The 12,979-nt window shown below is 60.3% G+C and overlaps 4 protein-coding genes across 6 annotated transcripts; 2 read left to right on the top strand and 2 right to left on the bottom strand.

The window, feature by feature from the left end:
• Positions 1–2,916: 2,916 nt before the first annotated feature.
• LOC138688573 (cathelicidin-B1-like) lies at positions 2,917–4,957 on the top strand. Its single transcript, XM_069800175.1, has 4 exons — positions 2,917–4,091; positions 4,333–4,437; positions 4,588–4,671; positions 4,829–4,957. Exons 1-4 carry the CDS (start codon positions 3,837–3,839, stop codon positions 4,955–4,957), a joined length of 573 nt encoding a protein of 190 aa, XP_069656276.1. The 5' UTR covers positions 2,917–3,836.
• Positions 4,958–5,395: 438 nt separating this feature from the next.
• Positions 5,396–6,573, top strand: LOC138688572 (cathelicidin-3-like). Its single transcript, XM_069800162.1, has 4 exons — positions 5,396–5,583; positions 5,818–5,925; positions 6,026–6,109; positions 6,238–6,573. The coding sequence occupies exons 1-4, from the start codon at positions 5,410–5,412 to the stop codon at positions 6,331–6,333; spliced, it is 462 nt and encodes a 153-aa protein (XP_069656263.1). The 5' UTR covers positions 5,396–5,409; the 3' UTR covers positions 6,334–6,573.
• Positions 6,574–7,409: 836 nt separating this feature from the next.
• On the bottom strand, positions 7,410–8,902 carry LOC138688569 (cathelicidin-2-like). Its single transcript, XM_069800149.1, has 4 exons — positions 8,603–8,902; positions 8,423–8,530; positions 8,230–8,313; positions 7,410–7,556 (listed from the first exon to the last, which is right to left on the bottom strand). Exons 1-4 carry the CDS (start codon positions 8,774–8,776, stop codon positions 7,446–7,448), a joined length of 477 nt encoding a protein of 158 aa, XP_069656250.1. The 5' UTR covers positions 8,777–8,902; the 3' UTR covers positions 7,410–7,445.
• A 332-nt stretch (positions 8,903–9,234) lies between these two features.
• On the bottom strand, positions 9,235–12,277 carry LOC138684492 (uncharacterized). Of its 3 annotated transcripts, none has more exons than XM_069778416.1 (4): positions 9,972–12,277; positions 9,729–9,839; positions 9,551–9,634; positions 9,235–9,479 (listed from the first exon to the last, which is right to left on the bottom strand). In XM_069778416.1, the coding sequence occupies exons 1-4, from the start codon at positions 10,353–10,355 to the stop codon at positions 9,270–9,272; spliced, it is 789 nt and encodes a 262-aa protein (XP_069634517.1). In that variant the 5' UTR covers positions 10,356–12,277; the 3' UTR covers positions 9,235–9,269. The 3 variants fall into 3 exon arrangements, with proteins under 3 accessions (XP_069634517.1, XP_069634519.1, XP_069634518.1); XM_069778418.1 differs by having other exon boundaries at positions 9,235–9,446; positions 9,972–10,634; XM_069778417.1 differs by having other exon boundaries at positions 9,235–9,449; positions 9,972–10,569.
• Between the last annotated feature and the right edge of the window lie 702 nt (positions 12,278–12,979).

Below are 12,979 nucleotides of genomic sequence, written 5' to 3'. Positions count from 1 at the left end.
CCACCGACCCATTCCAAATTCTGCTGGCTGACCTTCAAGTCTTTGTTCGTTGATCCCGGAGCTTAACATAAGGTTTCAGTCACGTATGGTCAGTTTCAATATTCTTCTTATCTAATGTACAGGAACATCCAGCTGTAAGAGCAAAGAACTGTAAAACTTAAGAGTAACTAACTCTGCTAGTTAATAACTGGCTACACTTTTGTCTATTGTTTCAATCATAGTGTTATTATAAGATTTCTAATAATTACCAAATCTCACCTTTACAGTCATCTAGCAGCAAACCAGTTTCCACGGCTGTACAAAATATTAAAACCATAAAAATACTTAGACATACTATACAGAATGTATGGACATATGCTATCACTTGGGGGAAGGAAAGGATTTCCACCCCCTGCTCCCAGCCCTCTCCGGGGCTGCTGCCCCAGCGCTGACGGACCAGCCGTGTCCTCACTTTACCTGCTGAGGTTCTCACCAGTAAGGTTAGCTGAGTTCTGCCTCACCCGACCCCTGTGTTTTATTTCCTGCTGTTATTAGAGCATCCAAACAGATCGGGGCCCGGCTGTGGGAACGAATAAAAGACAAATAAATCTGTGGGTTGCCAGGAATGAGGAGGGGCAGCTCGATTTTTGCGGCGATCAAATAAAGCGAGAGATGCTGATTTACGAGCAGGGTATTTCTCAATGGCTCAAGGCCTTTATGTTTTATTTTGGGGGTGTTATTTACCACCACCCCCCCTGCCCTGGTTGGCGGTGGGGAGTTGGCTTGTGAAATGCATGTAGCTGCGTGAATGTGAAATGTGTAGCTGCGTGAACATGGCGTTACCTGACTAAAACTCGCCAAATTTTCCCTTTTTGTTCCAAAAATGGCCTTGCAGGATTTCGTGTCTATTTCGAAAGGGGCAAGCCTGCTCAAGGTTTACACAGGACGCTTAAAAATAATATTTAGAGGTCTCCATACTGGTTTTGGTTGCTGTTAGGTTGCGAGTATGAGCTGCAGGAAAAATGGAGCAAAAAATTTCCTCTGGAGGCCTGGTGCACCCTCCCGTGGGACTCTCGCTTTGGGCGCTGTCTCCCTACAGGATGTGGGTGCTGCTCGGCTGGATGTTCCCTTCTCATATCTGGAAAGATTTTGGCTCCAATAAAAGGCAGTTGGCTTTGCTCACCTTGGCATTGTGTTGCAGAGGGGCAGGAGTCCTGGCAAGGACCGCTGGTGCCCGGTGTCCCACCTGAATCCAATTTTCTGCATAATTGAAGAATTTGGAAGGAATTGAAGAATTTGGAAGGGATTTGGAAGGGGTTTGGAAGGAATTGAGGGATTTGGAAGGGATTGAAGAATTTGGAAGGGATTTGTGTTCCTCAAAAGCTTGTCTCAAGTTGAGGAAGCGTGAAGGGGCTGGCAGGGACTCTGCCGAGAGCTGGCTCAGCCACAGCAGGTTGCCCAGGGCCACGTCTGGTTGAGTTTTGGGTATCTCCAAGACAGCCCCTCTCAGCAACCGGTTCCTGTGTTGGCTCACGGTCACCTTGGTGTCCACCAAGACTCCCAAGGCCTTCTCTGACGAGCTGCTGGGTGTCTCCCCAGCATGTCCTGCTGTCTGGGGTTGTTCTTCCCCTGGTGCAGGACATGGCACTTCTCCTTGTTGAACCCCATGAGGTTCCTGCTGCCCTATTTCTCCACCTGGTTGAGGTCCCTCTGGACAGCAGCATGACCTTCTGGTGCATCAACCACTCCTCCCAGCTGGGTGTCATCTACAAACCTGCTGAGGGTACACCCTGCCCCATCATTCCGATCATTAATGAAGTTGTGAAACAAGACTGGACCCAGTATGGACCTCTGGGGAACACCACCAGTGACCAGCCTCCATCTGGACCTTGTGCTGCTGATCATCACCCGCTGGGTCTGGCCTTTGAGCCCATTTTCAGTCCATGCTGATGGTTCCCAACCGCCTTCTTGTGGGGTACAACCCCTCCTGGTGGGCTTTGGCTTGCTTAAACCCAACCCTGCACCTTGGGCAGTGTCTGCATCTTCCTCCCACATCACCTGTCTGTGCTTCCACCTCTTGTACACGTCCCTCTTGTCCTTGAGCTCAGTCAGGATCTCCTTGCTCATCCATGCAGACCGTTGGCCACCTCTCTTCATCTCCTGCCTGTCAGGATGGCCCATTGTTTGGCTTGGAGAAGATGATCTTTGGAAATCAACCAGCTCTTCTGAACCCTTCTTTTCTCCAGGGCTGTATCCCATGGGATTCTTCCAGGCAGGTTCCTGAAAAGGCCAAATTCTGCTCTCTAGAAGTGGCCAGTGTGGTGATCCTGCTTTCTGCCCAGCTTCCCCCTCTCAGGTTCTTGAGCTTCACTGTCTCATGGTCACCACAGCCCCCAACCTTCTCATCTCCAGCCAGCTCATCCTTGTTCGTAAGCGGGAGGTCCAGTGGAGCACCTCTCCTCGTTGGCTTCTCAGTCGCCTGGCCCAGGAAGCCATCCTCCAGGCCACCCCTGGAGTGGTGTGTCCAGTTCTGGTCCCCACAAGTCAAGAAGGACGCAGACAGACTGGAGAGGGTCCCAAGGAGGGCCAGGACAATGGTCAAAGGGCTGGAGAACCTGCTCTAGGAGGAAAGACTGAAGGAGTTGGGTCTCTTCTCTCTGGAGAGGAGAAGGCTCAGGGTGAACCTCATCACAGGTGTCCAGTATTCAAAGGGTGGCAGCTTTTAAGGAGCCACGTGGAGAAGACAAGGGGCAATGGGTACTGGGAGAGGTTTCATCTCAGCTTAGGTTGTATAGTGAGACCAGTCATTCCCTGGAAGAACCTCCCCAGGGACGCGGTGGAGTCCCCATGGCTGGAGGTTCTCAAGATGAACCTGGATGGGGTGCAAGATAATCCCATCGAGGGTCCTTTCTCCACGGAAGGTTGGACCTGGTTGCACCTGGATCTTTCCAGGGCTGTCCTATGGGTCTGTGATTGACCGCATCCATCCCTGGGGACTTCCCAGATGCCACCCACTAGCTCTGACCCGGGCACGCTTGTCCTCGCTTGATTTACAAGCCGCTGGGAGAATGTACTTAACAGCCTCCACCAGCTAGGAGCTCTGAACCTGTTGGGTGGCTTTGGGCTTCCCCTCACTGCGCATGGCAGTGCAGACAGAGGTTGAACGGACGGTCATCTTCTGGGCAGGGTTCCTTGACGTCCTGGAGGTTCCTGCTTGGCCTCGGAGAGGGTGACTGCTCCTGGGGCTGGTGTTTGGTCAAACCCACCTTGTTTGCTGTGAGGGACAGATGTCTCCACCGCTCCGCCCAACCATAAAACACCTTGGGGGGCTGGAAAGCCCCGGCCGTGGGGCAGGGTGGCTTCTTTATCCAACAGGAGCAAGAAAACCCAACGTGGTGTCACCCTATGTCCCCATCAAACCCAGGCTGGCTCTTTGGTGGTCACCTTGGGGTGCACCTTGCCCTGGTGGGGTGGCTCGTGGTGCCTGCGGCCAGCACCCTCCATGGTCACATTGTGACTCGATATCACTGCTGTCCTCGCTGTCACCCGTCCCAGGCACCCAGTGCCCTTCCACGGGGACCCCCATGGCAGGGGGACCCCAAACCCTGTGACCTTTCTTCTGCCAAGCCCCAGAGGAGGCCAGCAGCACCCATCTCCGGTGCTGGGACCCCTTCTCCGGTGGCCTGGGGACCAAAGAGGGACGGACTTGGCTCCCGGCCAGATTTGGCCCACCAGGAATTTCCCGTTGGCACAGAAGCAAGAGTCAACCCATGGGAACGCCCATGACGGTGACGCCGGCACATCGGGACCAGCTCCTATAAAAGGGCTCCCTGGCACGGCAGGTGGCAGGAGGCAGGATGAGGCCGTGCCGAGCGGTGCCGCTGCTGCCGCCGCCGCTGCTGCTGCTGCTGCTGCTGGGGCTGGCCAGAGCCACCACGCCGGGGCCGGATGGATCCACACCGGGGTTGGAAGGATCCATCGCGCCGTCCTCGCCGGGGGTCTGGGCCGTGAGCTACGGGGATGCCGTCTCGGCGGCCGTGGAGCTGCTCAACATGAGGGCCGTCAGTCCTTATGTCTTGCAGCTCCGGCAAGCCTATCCCCGGCCCGGCTGGGTGAGCGCTGAGCTCCTCCATCCTGAGAGCAGCACCGGGCCCGGGCGGTGCAGGATCTGACCTTTCTCAGGGCTGAATCTGGCCCGTTTTGGGGCTGGGTCTGATCCCTTGCAGGGATGGAGCCCACCCAAGTTGGGGGGCTGAGTCTGGCCCAGCTCCAGGCTGGATCCAGTCCATTTGGGGCTGGGCGTTGGGGATGGCAGTGCCGTAGGTCCCTGACATGTCCTGTCCCTTCTCCCAGCCCGGGGACCTGCGGCAGCGGCAGGAGCTGAGCTTCACTGTCGAGGAGACCTCGTGCCGGGCTCCGGGGATGGCCACTGCCACCTGCAAGAGCCGCTGGCTCGGGGTGAGACTTTGTCCTGCAGGGCTGCCTGCTGCTGTCCCCAACAGGGAACTGGGGAGCAGCCGATGGGGAAACTGAGGCACGGGGAGTGGGGAGGGTCAGGGCTCTTCTCGGCCTCGTCTTCCCCATGTCCCACCCTCTGCTTCCCTGCAGGCGGTGAGTTGGTGCCAGGGCTTTGTCTTCCTCGAGCAGCAGCAGCCCGTGGTCGAGCTCTCCTGCGACAAGGTGCCCACCACGGTAAGGAGGTGCCCAAAATGGCACCGTCCCCAACGCATCCCCTGGCTTTGTCACCCGCTCCCCTCGCTGGCTGCCGTGGGGCACGTCCCCACAGGGGTCACACCTCCCCCTCCCGCCCCATCTCCCCGAGGTTCGACGCCGCTTCTTCCCCTCCCAGTTCGGCCGTATCCAGACATCCAGGCTCTCAGACTTGTTTGCCAGGATCAAGGAACGTTTCAGGGGCTTCTTCCAGTGCACCAAGATCTGGATCCGCGACAAGCTCGACCTCAAAAAAACCAAACCCTGAGCGGGCGACGCCGTGTCCCCCCCTCCCCCCCCCGTGCCCCCTGCCCGGGCATTCTGCTTGCAATAAACATCCCTGCAACGTTCCCGGTGTCACCCTCATCCCTGCGGGTCCCTGCGCTGCCCTGTCCCCCCCCGTGCCCCACCGGGGAGCGGGGATGGTCCCTGGGGGCTTGTGGTCCCACAACCCTCCCCATGCCCAGCCAAGGGGCTCCCGGGCTGGGGGACACCCCAGGGAGCGGGGCCGTGTCCCCGAGGGGAACCAGAGATGCCACCATCTGCATGTGGGAGATGATCAGGACCCCCCGATGCCATGTGTGTTGCCCCCCAAAAAACCCTGCCACTCTGTGGGTTGGGGCCAGGCGTTTCTGGAGGGGGGAGCCGAGCCCCGGGGCGGGTTCCCCAACATCTTGTGGGGGATAAAAGGGGATACGGTGGGTGGCCGTGGGGACAAGGATGCCGAGCTCCTGGGTGCTGGTGCTGGCGGTGCTGGGGGGGGCCTGCGCCCTCCCCGCCCCGGCCCCCCTCACCTACACCCAGGTGCTGGCTCAGGCCATTGACTCCTTCAACCAGCGCCCCGAGGTGCAGAACGTCTTCAGGATGCTCAGCACCGACCCCGAGCCCACCCCGGTGAGTGCCACCACCTTGGGGACACCGCTGGGTCACCCGGTGTCCCTATGGGGACCTGGGGGGTGGTGGTGCCAGAACCTACGCATGGTGGGGGGACACGGTTTGGGGTGTAGGGTGGGATGCAGGGGGATGCTCCCCCTGTCTGGGCTGGCTCTGGGCAGCCGGTGATGGATGCCATCTCTCCCTGGTGGGTGTCCTCACCCTGTCCCCATCCCCATCCCCGTGTCACCGCAGGACGTCCAGCTCAGCTCCCTGCAGCACCTCAACTTCACCATCACGGAGACGCAGTGCCCGTCGCGCTCGGGCGCCTGTCTTGACGCTTGTGAGTTCAAGGAGGACGGGGTGAGAGCCAATGGGGGGGGGTGTCTCATGGCGGGGGCTCCCCCAGCCTGGGGACGGTCCCACCCGTGTGTCCCCACGCTCAGCCCCCCACTCTCCGCAGGTCATCAAGGTCTGCTCTGTGCCCGTGCCGCAGCGCGGCAGCCACCTCGTGCTCGATGTCGTCTGCGTGGACTCCACCGTCAATGTGAGTTGGGGGGGTCCCAGGGGATGGGACACACACTGCAGGGTGCAACCCCAGGGTCTGGAGGGGTGAGTTGGGTGGGGGGGATCCCCATGGTTACCCCCCCTCCATGATGCCTCCTCTCCCTGCAGCCCATCCGTGTCAAGCGCTTCTGGCCGCTGCTGAGGGTGGCCATCAAGATGGTGGCTGCCGGCATCAACTTCTTCAAGGTCATTGTGAGGAAATGAGACCCCCTCGAGGGGCTTCCACCTTGGGGACCCCCCCCTTGACACCCCCCTCCCCAAATAAAGCTGCTTCCCGGCCCAGCTGTTGCCTTCTCCTGCTGCTGTCACCCACTGGCGACTGGGGATGTGGTGGATGGGATGGGGGAGATGCTGATGGAGGAGGGTCCTGGGGTGGGGAGATCGGGGTCAGCCCCCTGGGTTGGGCACCGCTGGCTCCCCGGGTCCTCATCCTGGCACCGGCCTCGTGCGGGGACTCGTGCCCCTGGGACTGGGTCCCTCACTGCTCCCCGAGACACCCTGGGGACTAGAGGGTCCCCTGGGGAGCCTGTGCCCGCTGCGGGGTCCCCACGGGGGTGCGCTTGGGGCACAAGCGTGTGGGAACGTTGGCCCATTGTGGGGGTGGAGGGGACAGGAAGGGACATCCTCAGGGTCCCACAGGGCCACTGGAGCTGGGGCTGCAGCCACGACCCCGGGCTGGCCACTCATGGGGCGTGGGGGTCCCCATGCACCCCAACCCTGTGTTCCAACATCTCTATCCCAAACCACTGGTGATGGCCCTGGTGGCACATCTGGGGTCGGTACTGACTCACTTGTGCAGCCTGGGGACCCCCCCGGGCAGGGCTGCGTCATGGGGGTCCCTCGGGAGCTGAACTCCCCCTGCCTCTTCTCTTGCAGCTCCCTGGGGGACACACAGCCCCGGTGCCCCCCACCCACGCCCCCTCCCTCTGCCAACACCACCAGTATGGGGGGATGAAACACCGTGGGGACAATGACGCCGTGGGAATGATGGGGGGCAGGATGTGAATGACTTCTTTTTTTTGGGAGGGGGGATATACCCTGGGGGCTCCCCAGCGCAAAGCTGGGCCCTGTCTCCAGTGCCGACCCCATGTCCCCTCGGGGCCAAGCCCTTGATCCCCAAGATGGGGGCATTGCTGGTGTGTGGGTGGGATGTGGAGTCGCAGACAGGGATGGCAAATGATGTGGGGAGAGGAGCCCGCCCGGCTCCTGCCTGTGCCCCCTCCCTGTCTGCCTCAGTTTCCCCCCATCCCTGAATGCCGGGAGGCAGCGAGGAGCCCCGCTCACGCACGCCGGCCGCGAAGGGCCCCTTTATTCGTTCACCCCAAGCGGATGGAGCCCCTAGCCCGAATGTCGAAGTTGATCCTGGGCCGAATGCGCCGGATTCTGCTCAGGAAGCGCCCGAACCGGCCCCGCTGGATAAGAACCGGCTGTCGGAGGGACAACGGGGTCACTGGGGTTGGGGGGGGGGATGCTGCTCGGGACCCCACAACCGGGACCCTACCCAGGACCCCATAGCCAGGATCGTTGCATCTGGGACTCTTGTGGGACCCCCCCCACCCAGTACCCCACGCTCAGGAGCCCGTACCAGGGACCCGACACCCAGGATCCTGCACCCAGTTCCCCACACTTGGAACCCCACCGAGGAACCCACCCAGGGACCCCACACCCAGGACCCCACCGAGGAACCCACCCAGGGACCGCACACGTGGGACCCCACTGAGGAACCTACCCAGGGACCCCACACCTGGGACCCTGCACCCAGGTCTCCACACCCAGGAACCCCCACCCAGAACCCGCACCGGGGACCCCATACCTGGGACCTCACACCCTGGTCCCGGCTCCCAGGACACTCACAGGACCCCGCACGCAGGACCCCACCCCCAGGACCCCCACCACCCCCCCTCCCTATCCCACTCTCCACCACCCTCAGGCTGGAGACTCCGTGGCAGGATTGAGCCATGGGGGGGTGTCCCTTTTGAAGGCAGTGGACCCCAAGACACAGGGCAGGAGGAAGGACGCCAACACCCCACCCGTGGGTGCCCCCATCCACGGTCAGTGGGTGTCACGGGTGGGTGCTGACCCCCCCCTTTTCCCACTCACGTCGGAGGAGGCATCGGTGCAGCGCAGGTCGATTTCGGGGGAGCTCTGCAGGAACAGCACCGGCCCTGTGCACTCCTTGATGACCTGGGAGGGGGGGGACACGACACCCAGCGTCACCCCGGGTGAGGACACCCGGGACCCTTGGTGTCTTTTCTTCCCCCCCCCCCCCCCCCGGCTCCATCCTCATCCTCACCCCGTTCTCCTTGAAGTCGCAGTCGTCGGGGTTCACCCGGGCGCCCGAGACGCACTCCGTCTCCATTATGGTGAAGTTGAGTCCCCGCAGCGTGCTCAGGTCGACACCCTGCGGGATCACGAGTGGGTGGGTGGGGGACACGAGTGGGGTGGGTGGGGGTCACGGGTGGGCAGCACTCACCGGGGTGGGCTCGGGGTCGGCGCTGAGCATCCTGAAGACGTTCTGCACCTCGGGGCGCTGGTTGAAGGAGTCAATGGCCTGAGCCAGCACCTGGGTGTAGGTGAGGGGGGCCGGGGCGGGGAGGGCGCAGGCCCCCCCCAGCACCGCCAGCACCAGCACCCAGGAGCTCGGCATCCTTGTCCCCACGGCCACCCACCGTATCCCCTTTTATCCCCCACAAGATGTTGGGGAACCCGCCCTGGGGCTCGGCTCCCCCCTCCGGAAACGCCTGGCACCAACCCACAGAGTGGCAGTTTTTTTGGGGGGGGGACAAGGCAAGGCAGGGGTCCTGAAGGGTCCTGATCATCTCCCGCATGCAGATGGTGGCATCTCTGGTTCCCCTCGGGGACACAGCCCCGCTGCCCGGGGTGTCCCCCAGCCCGGGAGCCCCTTGGCTGGGCATGGGGGGGGGGAATTGTGGGACCGCAAGCCCCTGGGGGGGGACGGGGCAGCGCAGGGACCCGCAGGGATGAGGGTGACACCGGGAACGTTGCCCGTGTCAGGTTGGTGCCCCCCCGGGTTTGCACAACCCCAGGCTTGCCCCATCCCTGTTACCCAACGCTGGGGGGTGCCCCCCCCGCCCCCCAACCTATGTCACCCATGCACACGTAAGACCCCGAAAATATCTTTATTCCAGCTCTGTTGGGGACAGGGGGCGGCGGGATGTCCCCTGGAGGGACGCGCCAGTGGGGGTCCGAGGACGCTGGGGTGGCCGTGAGGACGATGACGATGATGATGGGTGACCTGGGTTGGTGCCGAAGGCTCGTGGGGCACTGGGAGAGTGGGACTGGGTGCTGCTGCCAGGCTGCTGGGGGGAGAAATAAAGGTGGGCTTCACCCTGTGGCCAAAAAATGTCCCCAAAGTGAGTGGGGACACACACACACACGTCCCCACCACCGTCCCCCTCACCGGCTCCTGGCCGCACTCCACCATCGACAGTGGCACGTCGGGCAGGAAGGCGAAGACGGAGACCTGGGCCGTGCACCGCTGTACCTGGGGGACGTAGCGACCCTGAGCATATCGGGGACACCTTTCTGTCCCCTCCCATGTTTTGGGGGGGGGGGACACAACCCGGTTCCACGCTTACCCTGCCCGGCCAGGCTTGGCAGCCGGCACCGCGGCGGTCAGGGAGGTTTTTGGGGCAGGCGGGCTGCCGGGCGGTGAAGTTGATGCTGAAATGGGTGCCCCAGTCGAATATCTGCCGGGGGGGGAAAAGGACGGAGCCGTCGGTGGCTTCCCAACGCCGGCGGAGAAAGGGGTCCTCACCGGGATGGGTGCCCGAGCTGGGGACACCCAGCTGCACCCACCGTATCGCCCACCCCTCTCCTACCGTCCTGGTGACTCCCAGCAGTTTGAGCAGCCTCAGCTCCTGCCCGTGGGTCTCCAGCACCGAACGAGCCAGGTCGCGGGGAGCCGGCAGCGCCGGTGGGACCGCGGCGCTCGCCGCCAGCAACACGGCTCCCAGCACCAGCGCCATGCGGCCAAGGGAAAAGCGGGAGGACGATGGAATCTGCTGTCGGCTCGGGCCCCCCGGTTCGGCCAGCTTCGCTTCCAGGATAAACACCGGGCCCCCGCCGCCGTGGGGAAGGGATCGGGTTGCCGGTGTTTTCCTTGGCGCGGTGCCGTGGCAGGCGCTCGCCCGGACCTGGTGGGGATGCGGCGATGTCGGAGCCTCGGCAGGGCCGATCCCCCATCCGCGGCCCCTTCCCTTCATCCGCTCCCGATTTCAGGACACGATGGTAATACCGATGCCCCTGGGATCCATCCAGCCACGCTTGACATCCCGCTCCTCCCGAGCTGGGAGTGAGAGCATTGTCCTGGCTCCTATGGAGAGAAAAATCAGGAGCTCCCTCCCCTCTCCCTCTTTCTTTCCAGTTTTTGGGGTTTTTTTTAAATTCCTCTAGCTCTGCTCAGAGCTCAGACTCATCTAAACACCCCATCCCCAGACAGATCAAGCCATCACGCCCAGAAACCCTCCCCACCTTGCCCAAAGACACCACACCAGCCAGCCAGGAGATGAATTTCTCTTGGTTTTAATATAAAAAGGGTTAAGTGACAGTAAAAGTGCCCTTTTGGGGTGGGGACAGGGGTTGGTGTGTGCAGGGGGGAGAAGCAGTGCAGCAAAAACCCCGGGCACTTCCCCGGTGCGAGGGCAATGGGTGGGGAGCGCAGCATGGTTTGCAGACACAGAAACGTGCCGGTATGTTATGAGGATCTTTAATGCATTTTGCAAAATTTTGTGGTTTTCCTTGAATTTGAGGACACAGGATCTACCAAGCATTGCATGGAGCTGATCACGCTCTCCCAGGAGCTTACATTCCCCGGGTGACCAGGGCTTGTTTCCCCAAAATTCATTATTTTTCTGTCACCTTACAGACACCAGCAGATTGGGGCCTGAAGATGGAGGTGCTGCAGCCTTGCTGAAGGGCCAGGCACTCCCCTTTCTCTTTGGTTCATCCACAAAGTAAAAGCAAAGAAATCCCCAGGGAACGAAACCTGGGGAGCTCCAGCAGTGCGGCTGGGGGACATCCGAGTCCCCTGGGACCACCGTGCTGCTGAGCATCAGCTTGGGAGCCTGGGGGTCATCAACAGCCCCAGCTTTAGCAGGTCTTGGAGCCGCTGCTCTTGCAAGTGTATTTGATCCAATATTCACATTCTTACGGATACGAAGCCCCAGCTGGGAGGAAGAAGGGACACAAGATGGGACAACGGCACGCCGGGAGAGCAGCCCCATGCTGATCAAAGCCTCCTCTGCGCAAGGTGACCATCAGAAGGACATGTCCTGGAGAAGAGAAGATGCTACGGGGTGGGAGATAAGAGGCAGGTCCGAGGCCATGGGAGCGTGAGCTGCAGGATTCCTCCCCAGCAGCACTCGAGCCAGGGGGAAGTCGGGCAGAGAGATGGAAAAATAGGGCACGGACGTTCCCTTCGAAGGGACGGAGGCTGGTCCTTCTGCAAAGACCCCACTGCAGCTCCAGCTCAGTTATTTCTGCAATTCACGGCCCGAAAAGCAACTTCATTTTGATTCCAATGTTCGTGGGTGTTTTGTTTTTTTTTTTTTTCTTTTCCTTTTTAAAGAGTCTTAGCAGCATGGAAACCCCAAATGAATTCCCCCTCCAGTGAACCCAGCAGCTGATATACATATACATGGAGGAAATAGATATATACTGACAAATCACATTTATAGCCAGATATGCTCATTATATATACCTAAAATATACATAGTACCTGAATATATAGACATCCACATATACACCCAAAGTTAAAATCCCGAGCGACGCTGGGATTCAGGTATGAACAAGTGTGGGGGTCTGGGTTTGGGGGCTGGGGTGAACATCCAGCTCCCCCTGGCTCGGTGCAAGGTGGGGAAGAGGAGGGGCAGGCTCCAAGCCCCCCGAAACACTGGGATTGGGCAGGATGAAGGGTGAGATCCCCATCCCTTTGTCACTGCCGGCGGGATTAGTGTCAAGTTCCTCCTGCCTGAGCAGGCAGGGGTGGCAGCAGCCTGTGCCTGCCTGCACCTGCCCGTCCCTGCCTGCCTGCCCGCCGGCCACTTCAACAGCGGTGAAGAGGTATGGCTTTGCCGAAGGGTGGCACGGGAGGACACGGGCATGGAAGAGAGCCCTGGAGGGATGGCGGCTCTGCCAACGCACCATTTTCCCCCTGGCCCTTTGCAGGGATGCTCACCCCACATCCCTGTGTGGGATTTCTCTGCCTGTGCTGCCCAAAACAGCCTCGCTTGGGCAGCCGTCCCTCTTCCCGCCCCCAGGGACAGGGGGTCCCTGCATCAGCACAGTGGTGCGCTTCCAGAGCTGACAAATTCGAGACGTAGTTTTCTTGCATCTCCTGAAAAATCCTGGCCATGCTCCGCTCCAGCTGCCTCTTAAACATTGACTTGAAAATTGATCAATATTTAATTTAAGGGACATCTTTATAATTAACACCTTGGCCTATTTTCCATTTTGAAATCCTGACTGTTGCTTAGTATCATTTACGTTCAGCCTTCTCCAAGGCTTGCTAAAATGATTCAATGGTTTAACCGACCAGTTTTCCTCTTCCTAGTTTCTCCATCATGTGGCTCTTGTGGAGAAGTTTTCCCCATCGAGCTGAAGAAAGCACAGCTCTGCTTCGAGAAGCCAGCGATGTCTTGTGTAAGAAGAACCTTAAAACGCAGAGCCTGGATGTGGTCCGGGAACCGACACTGGTGGGTTTTTTCCGTTTCAATAAGCCAGGTGAGAGCTGCCCATGCCCAGCAGCAAGCAACCATGACACCCAAACATCATCACTGACCCAACCCTCGGGGTATCGGGGTCACTTTGCTGCTGATGGAAGGCGCAA

Source organism: Haliaeetus albicilla, chromosome 2, assembly GCF_947461875.1.
Source record: "Haliaeetus albicilla chromosome 2, bHalAlb1.1, whole genome shotgun sequence".
Lineage (NCBI taxonomy): Eukaryota > Metazoa > Chordata > Aves > Accipitriformes > Accipitridae > Haliaeetus > Haliaeetus albicilla.
Note: the sequence above shows the minus strand (reverse complement) of the source record. Positions and strands in the feature narration are given on the sequence as shown.

Excerpts from the sequence above, each read along its gene's own strand:
- LOC138688573 (XM_069800175.1), top strand. The coding sequence starts at position 3,837 with ATGAGGCCGTGCCGAGCGGTGCCGCTGCTGCCGCCGCCGCTGCTGCTG. Across the intron at positions 4,438-4,587 it reads GCAAGAGCCGCTGGCTCGGG|GCGGTGAGTTGGTGCCAGGG; the intron begins GTGAGACTTTGT and ends GCTTCCCTGCAG. Across the intron at positions 4,672-4,828 it reads GCGACAAGGTGCCCACCACG|TTCGGCCGTATCCAGACATC; the intron begins GTAAGGAGGTGC and ends TTCCCCTCCCAG.
- LOC138688572 (XM_069800162.1), top strand. The coding sequence starts at position 5,410 with ATGCCGAGCTCCTGGGTGCTGGTGCTGGCGGTGCTGGGGGGGGCCTGC. Across the intron at positions 5,926-6,025 it reads GTGAGTTCAAGGAGGACGGG|GTCATCAAGGTCTGCTCTGT; the intron begins GTGAGAGCCAAT and ends CACTCTCCGCAG. Across the intron at positions 6,110-6,237 it reads GCGTGGACTCCACCGTCAAT|CCCATCCGTGTCAAGCGCTT; the intron begins GTGAGTTGGGGG and ends CTCTCCCTGCAG.
- LOC138688569 (XM_069800149.1), bottom strand. The coding sequence starts at position 8,776 with ATGCCGAGCTCCTGGGTGCTGGTGCTGGCGGTGCTGGGGGGGGCCTGC. Across the intron at positions 8,531-8,602 it reads CCGACCCCGAGCCCACCCCG|GGTGTCGACCTGAGCACGCT; the intron begins GTGAGTGCTGCC and ends GTGATCCCGCAG. Across the intron at positions 8,314-8,422 it reads GCGACTTCAAGGAGAACGGG|GTCATCAAGGAGTGCACAGG; the intron begins GTGAGGATGAGG and ends CCCCCCTCCCAG.
- LOC138684492 (XM_069778416.1), bottom strand. The coding sequence starts at position 10,355 with ATGAAGGGAAGGGGCCGCGGATGGGGGATCGGCCCTGCCGAGGCTCCG. Across the intron at positions 9,635-9,728 it reads GCCAAGCCTGGCCGGGCAGG|GTACAGCGGTGCACGGCCCA; the intron begins GTAAGCGTGGAA and ends TACGTCCCCCAG. Across the intron at positions 9,480-9,550 it reads TGGAGTGCGGCCAGGAGCCG|GGTGAAGCCCACCTTTATTT; the intron begins GTGAGGGGGACG and ends TTTTGGCCACAG.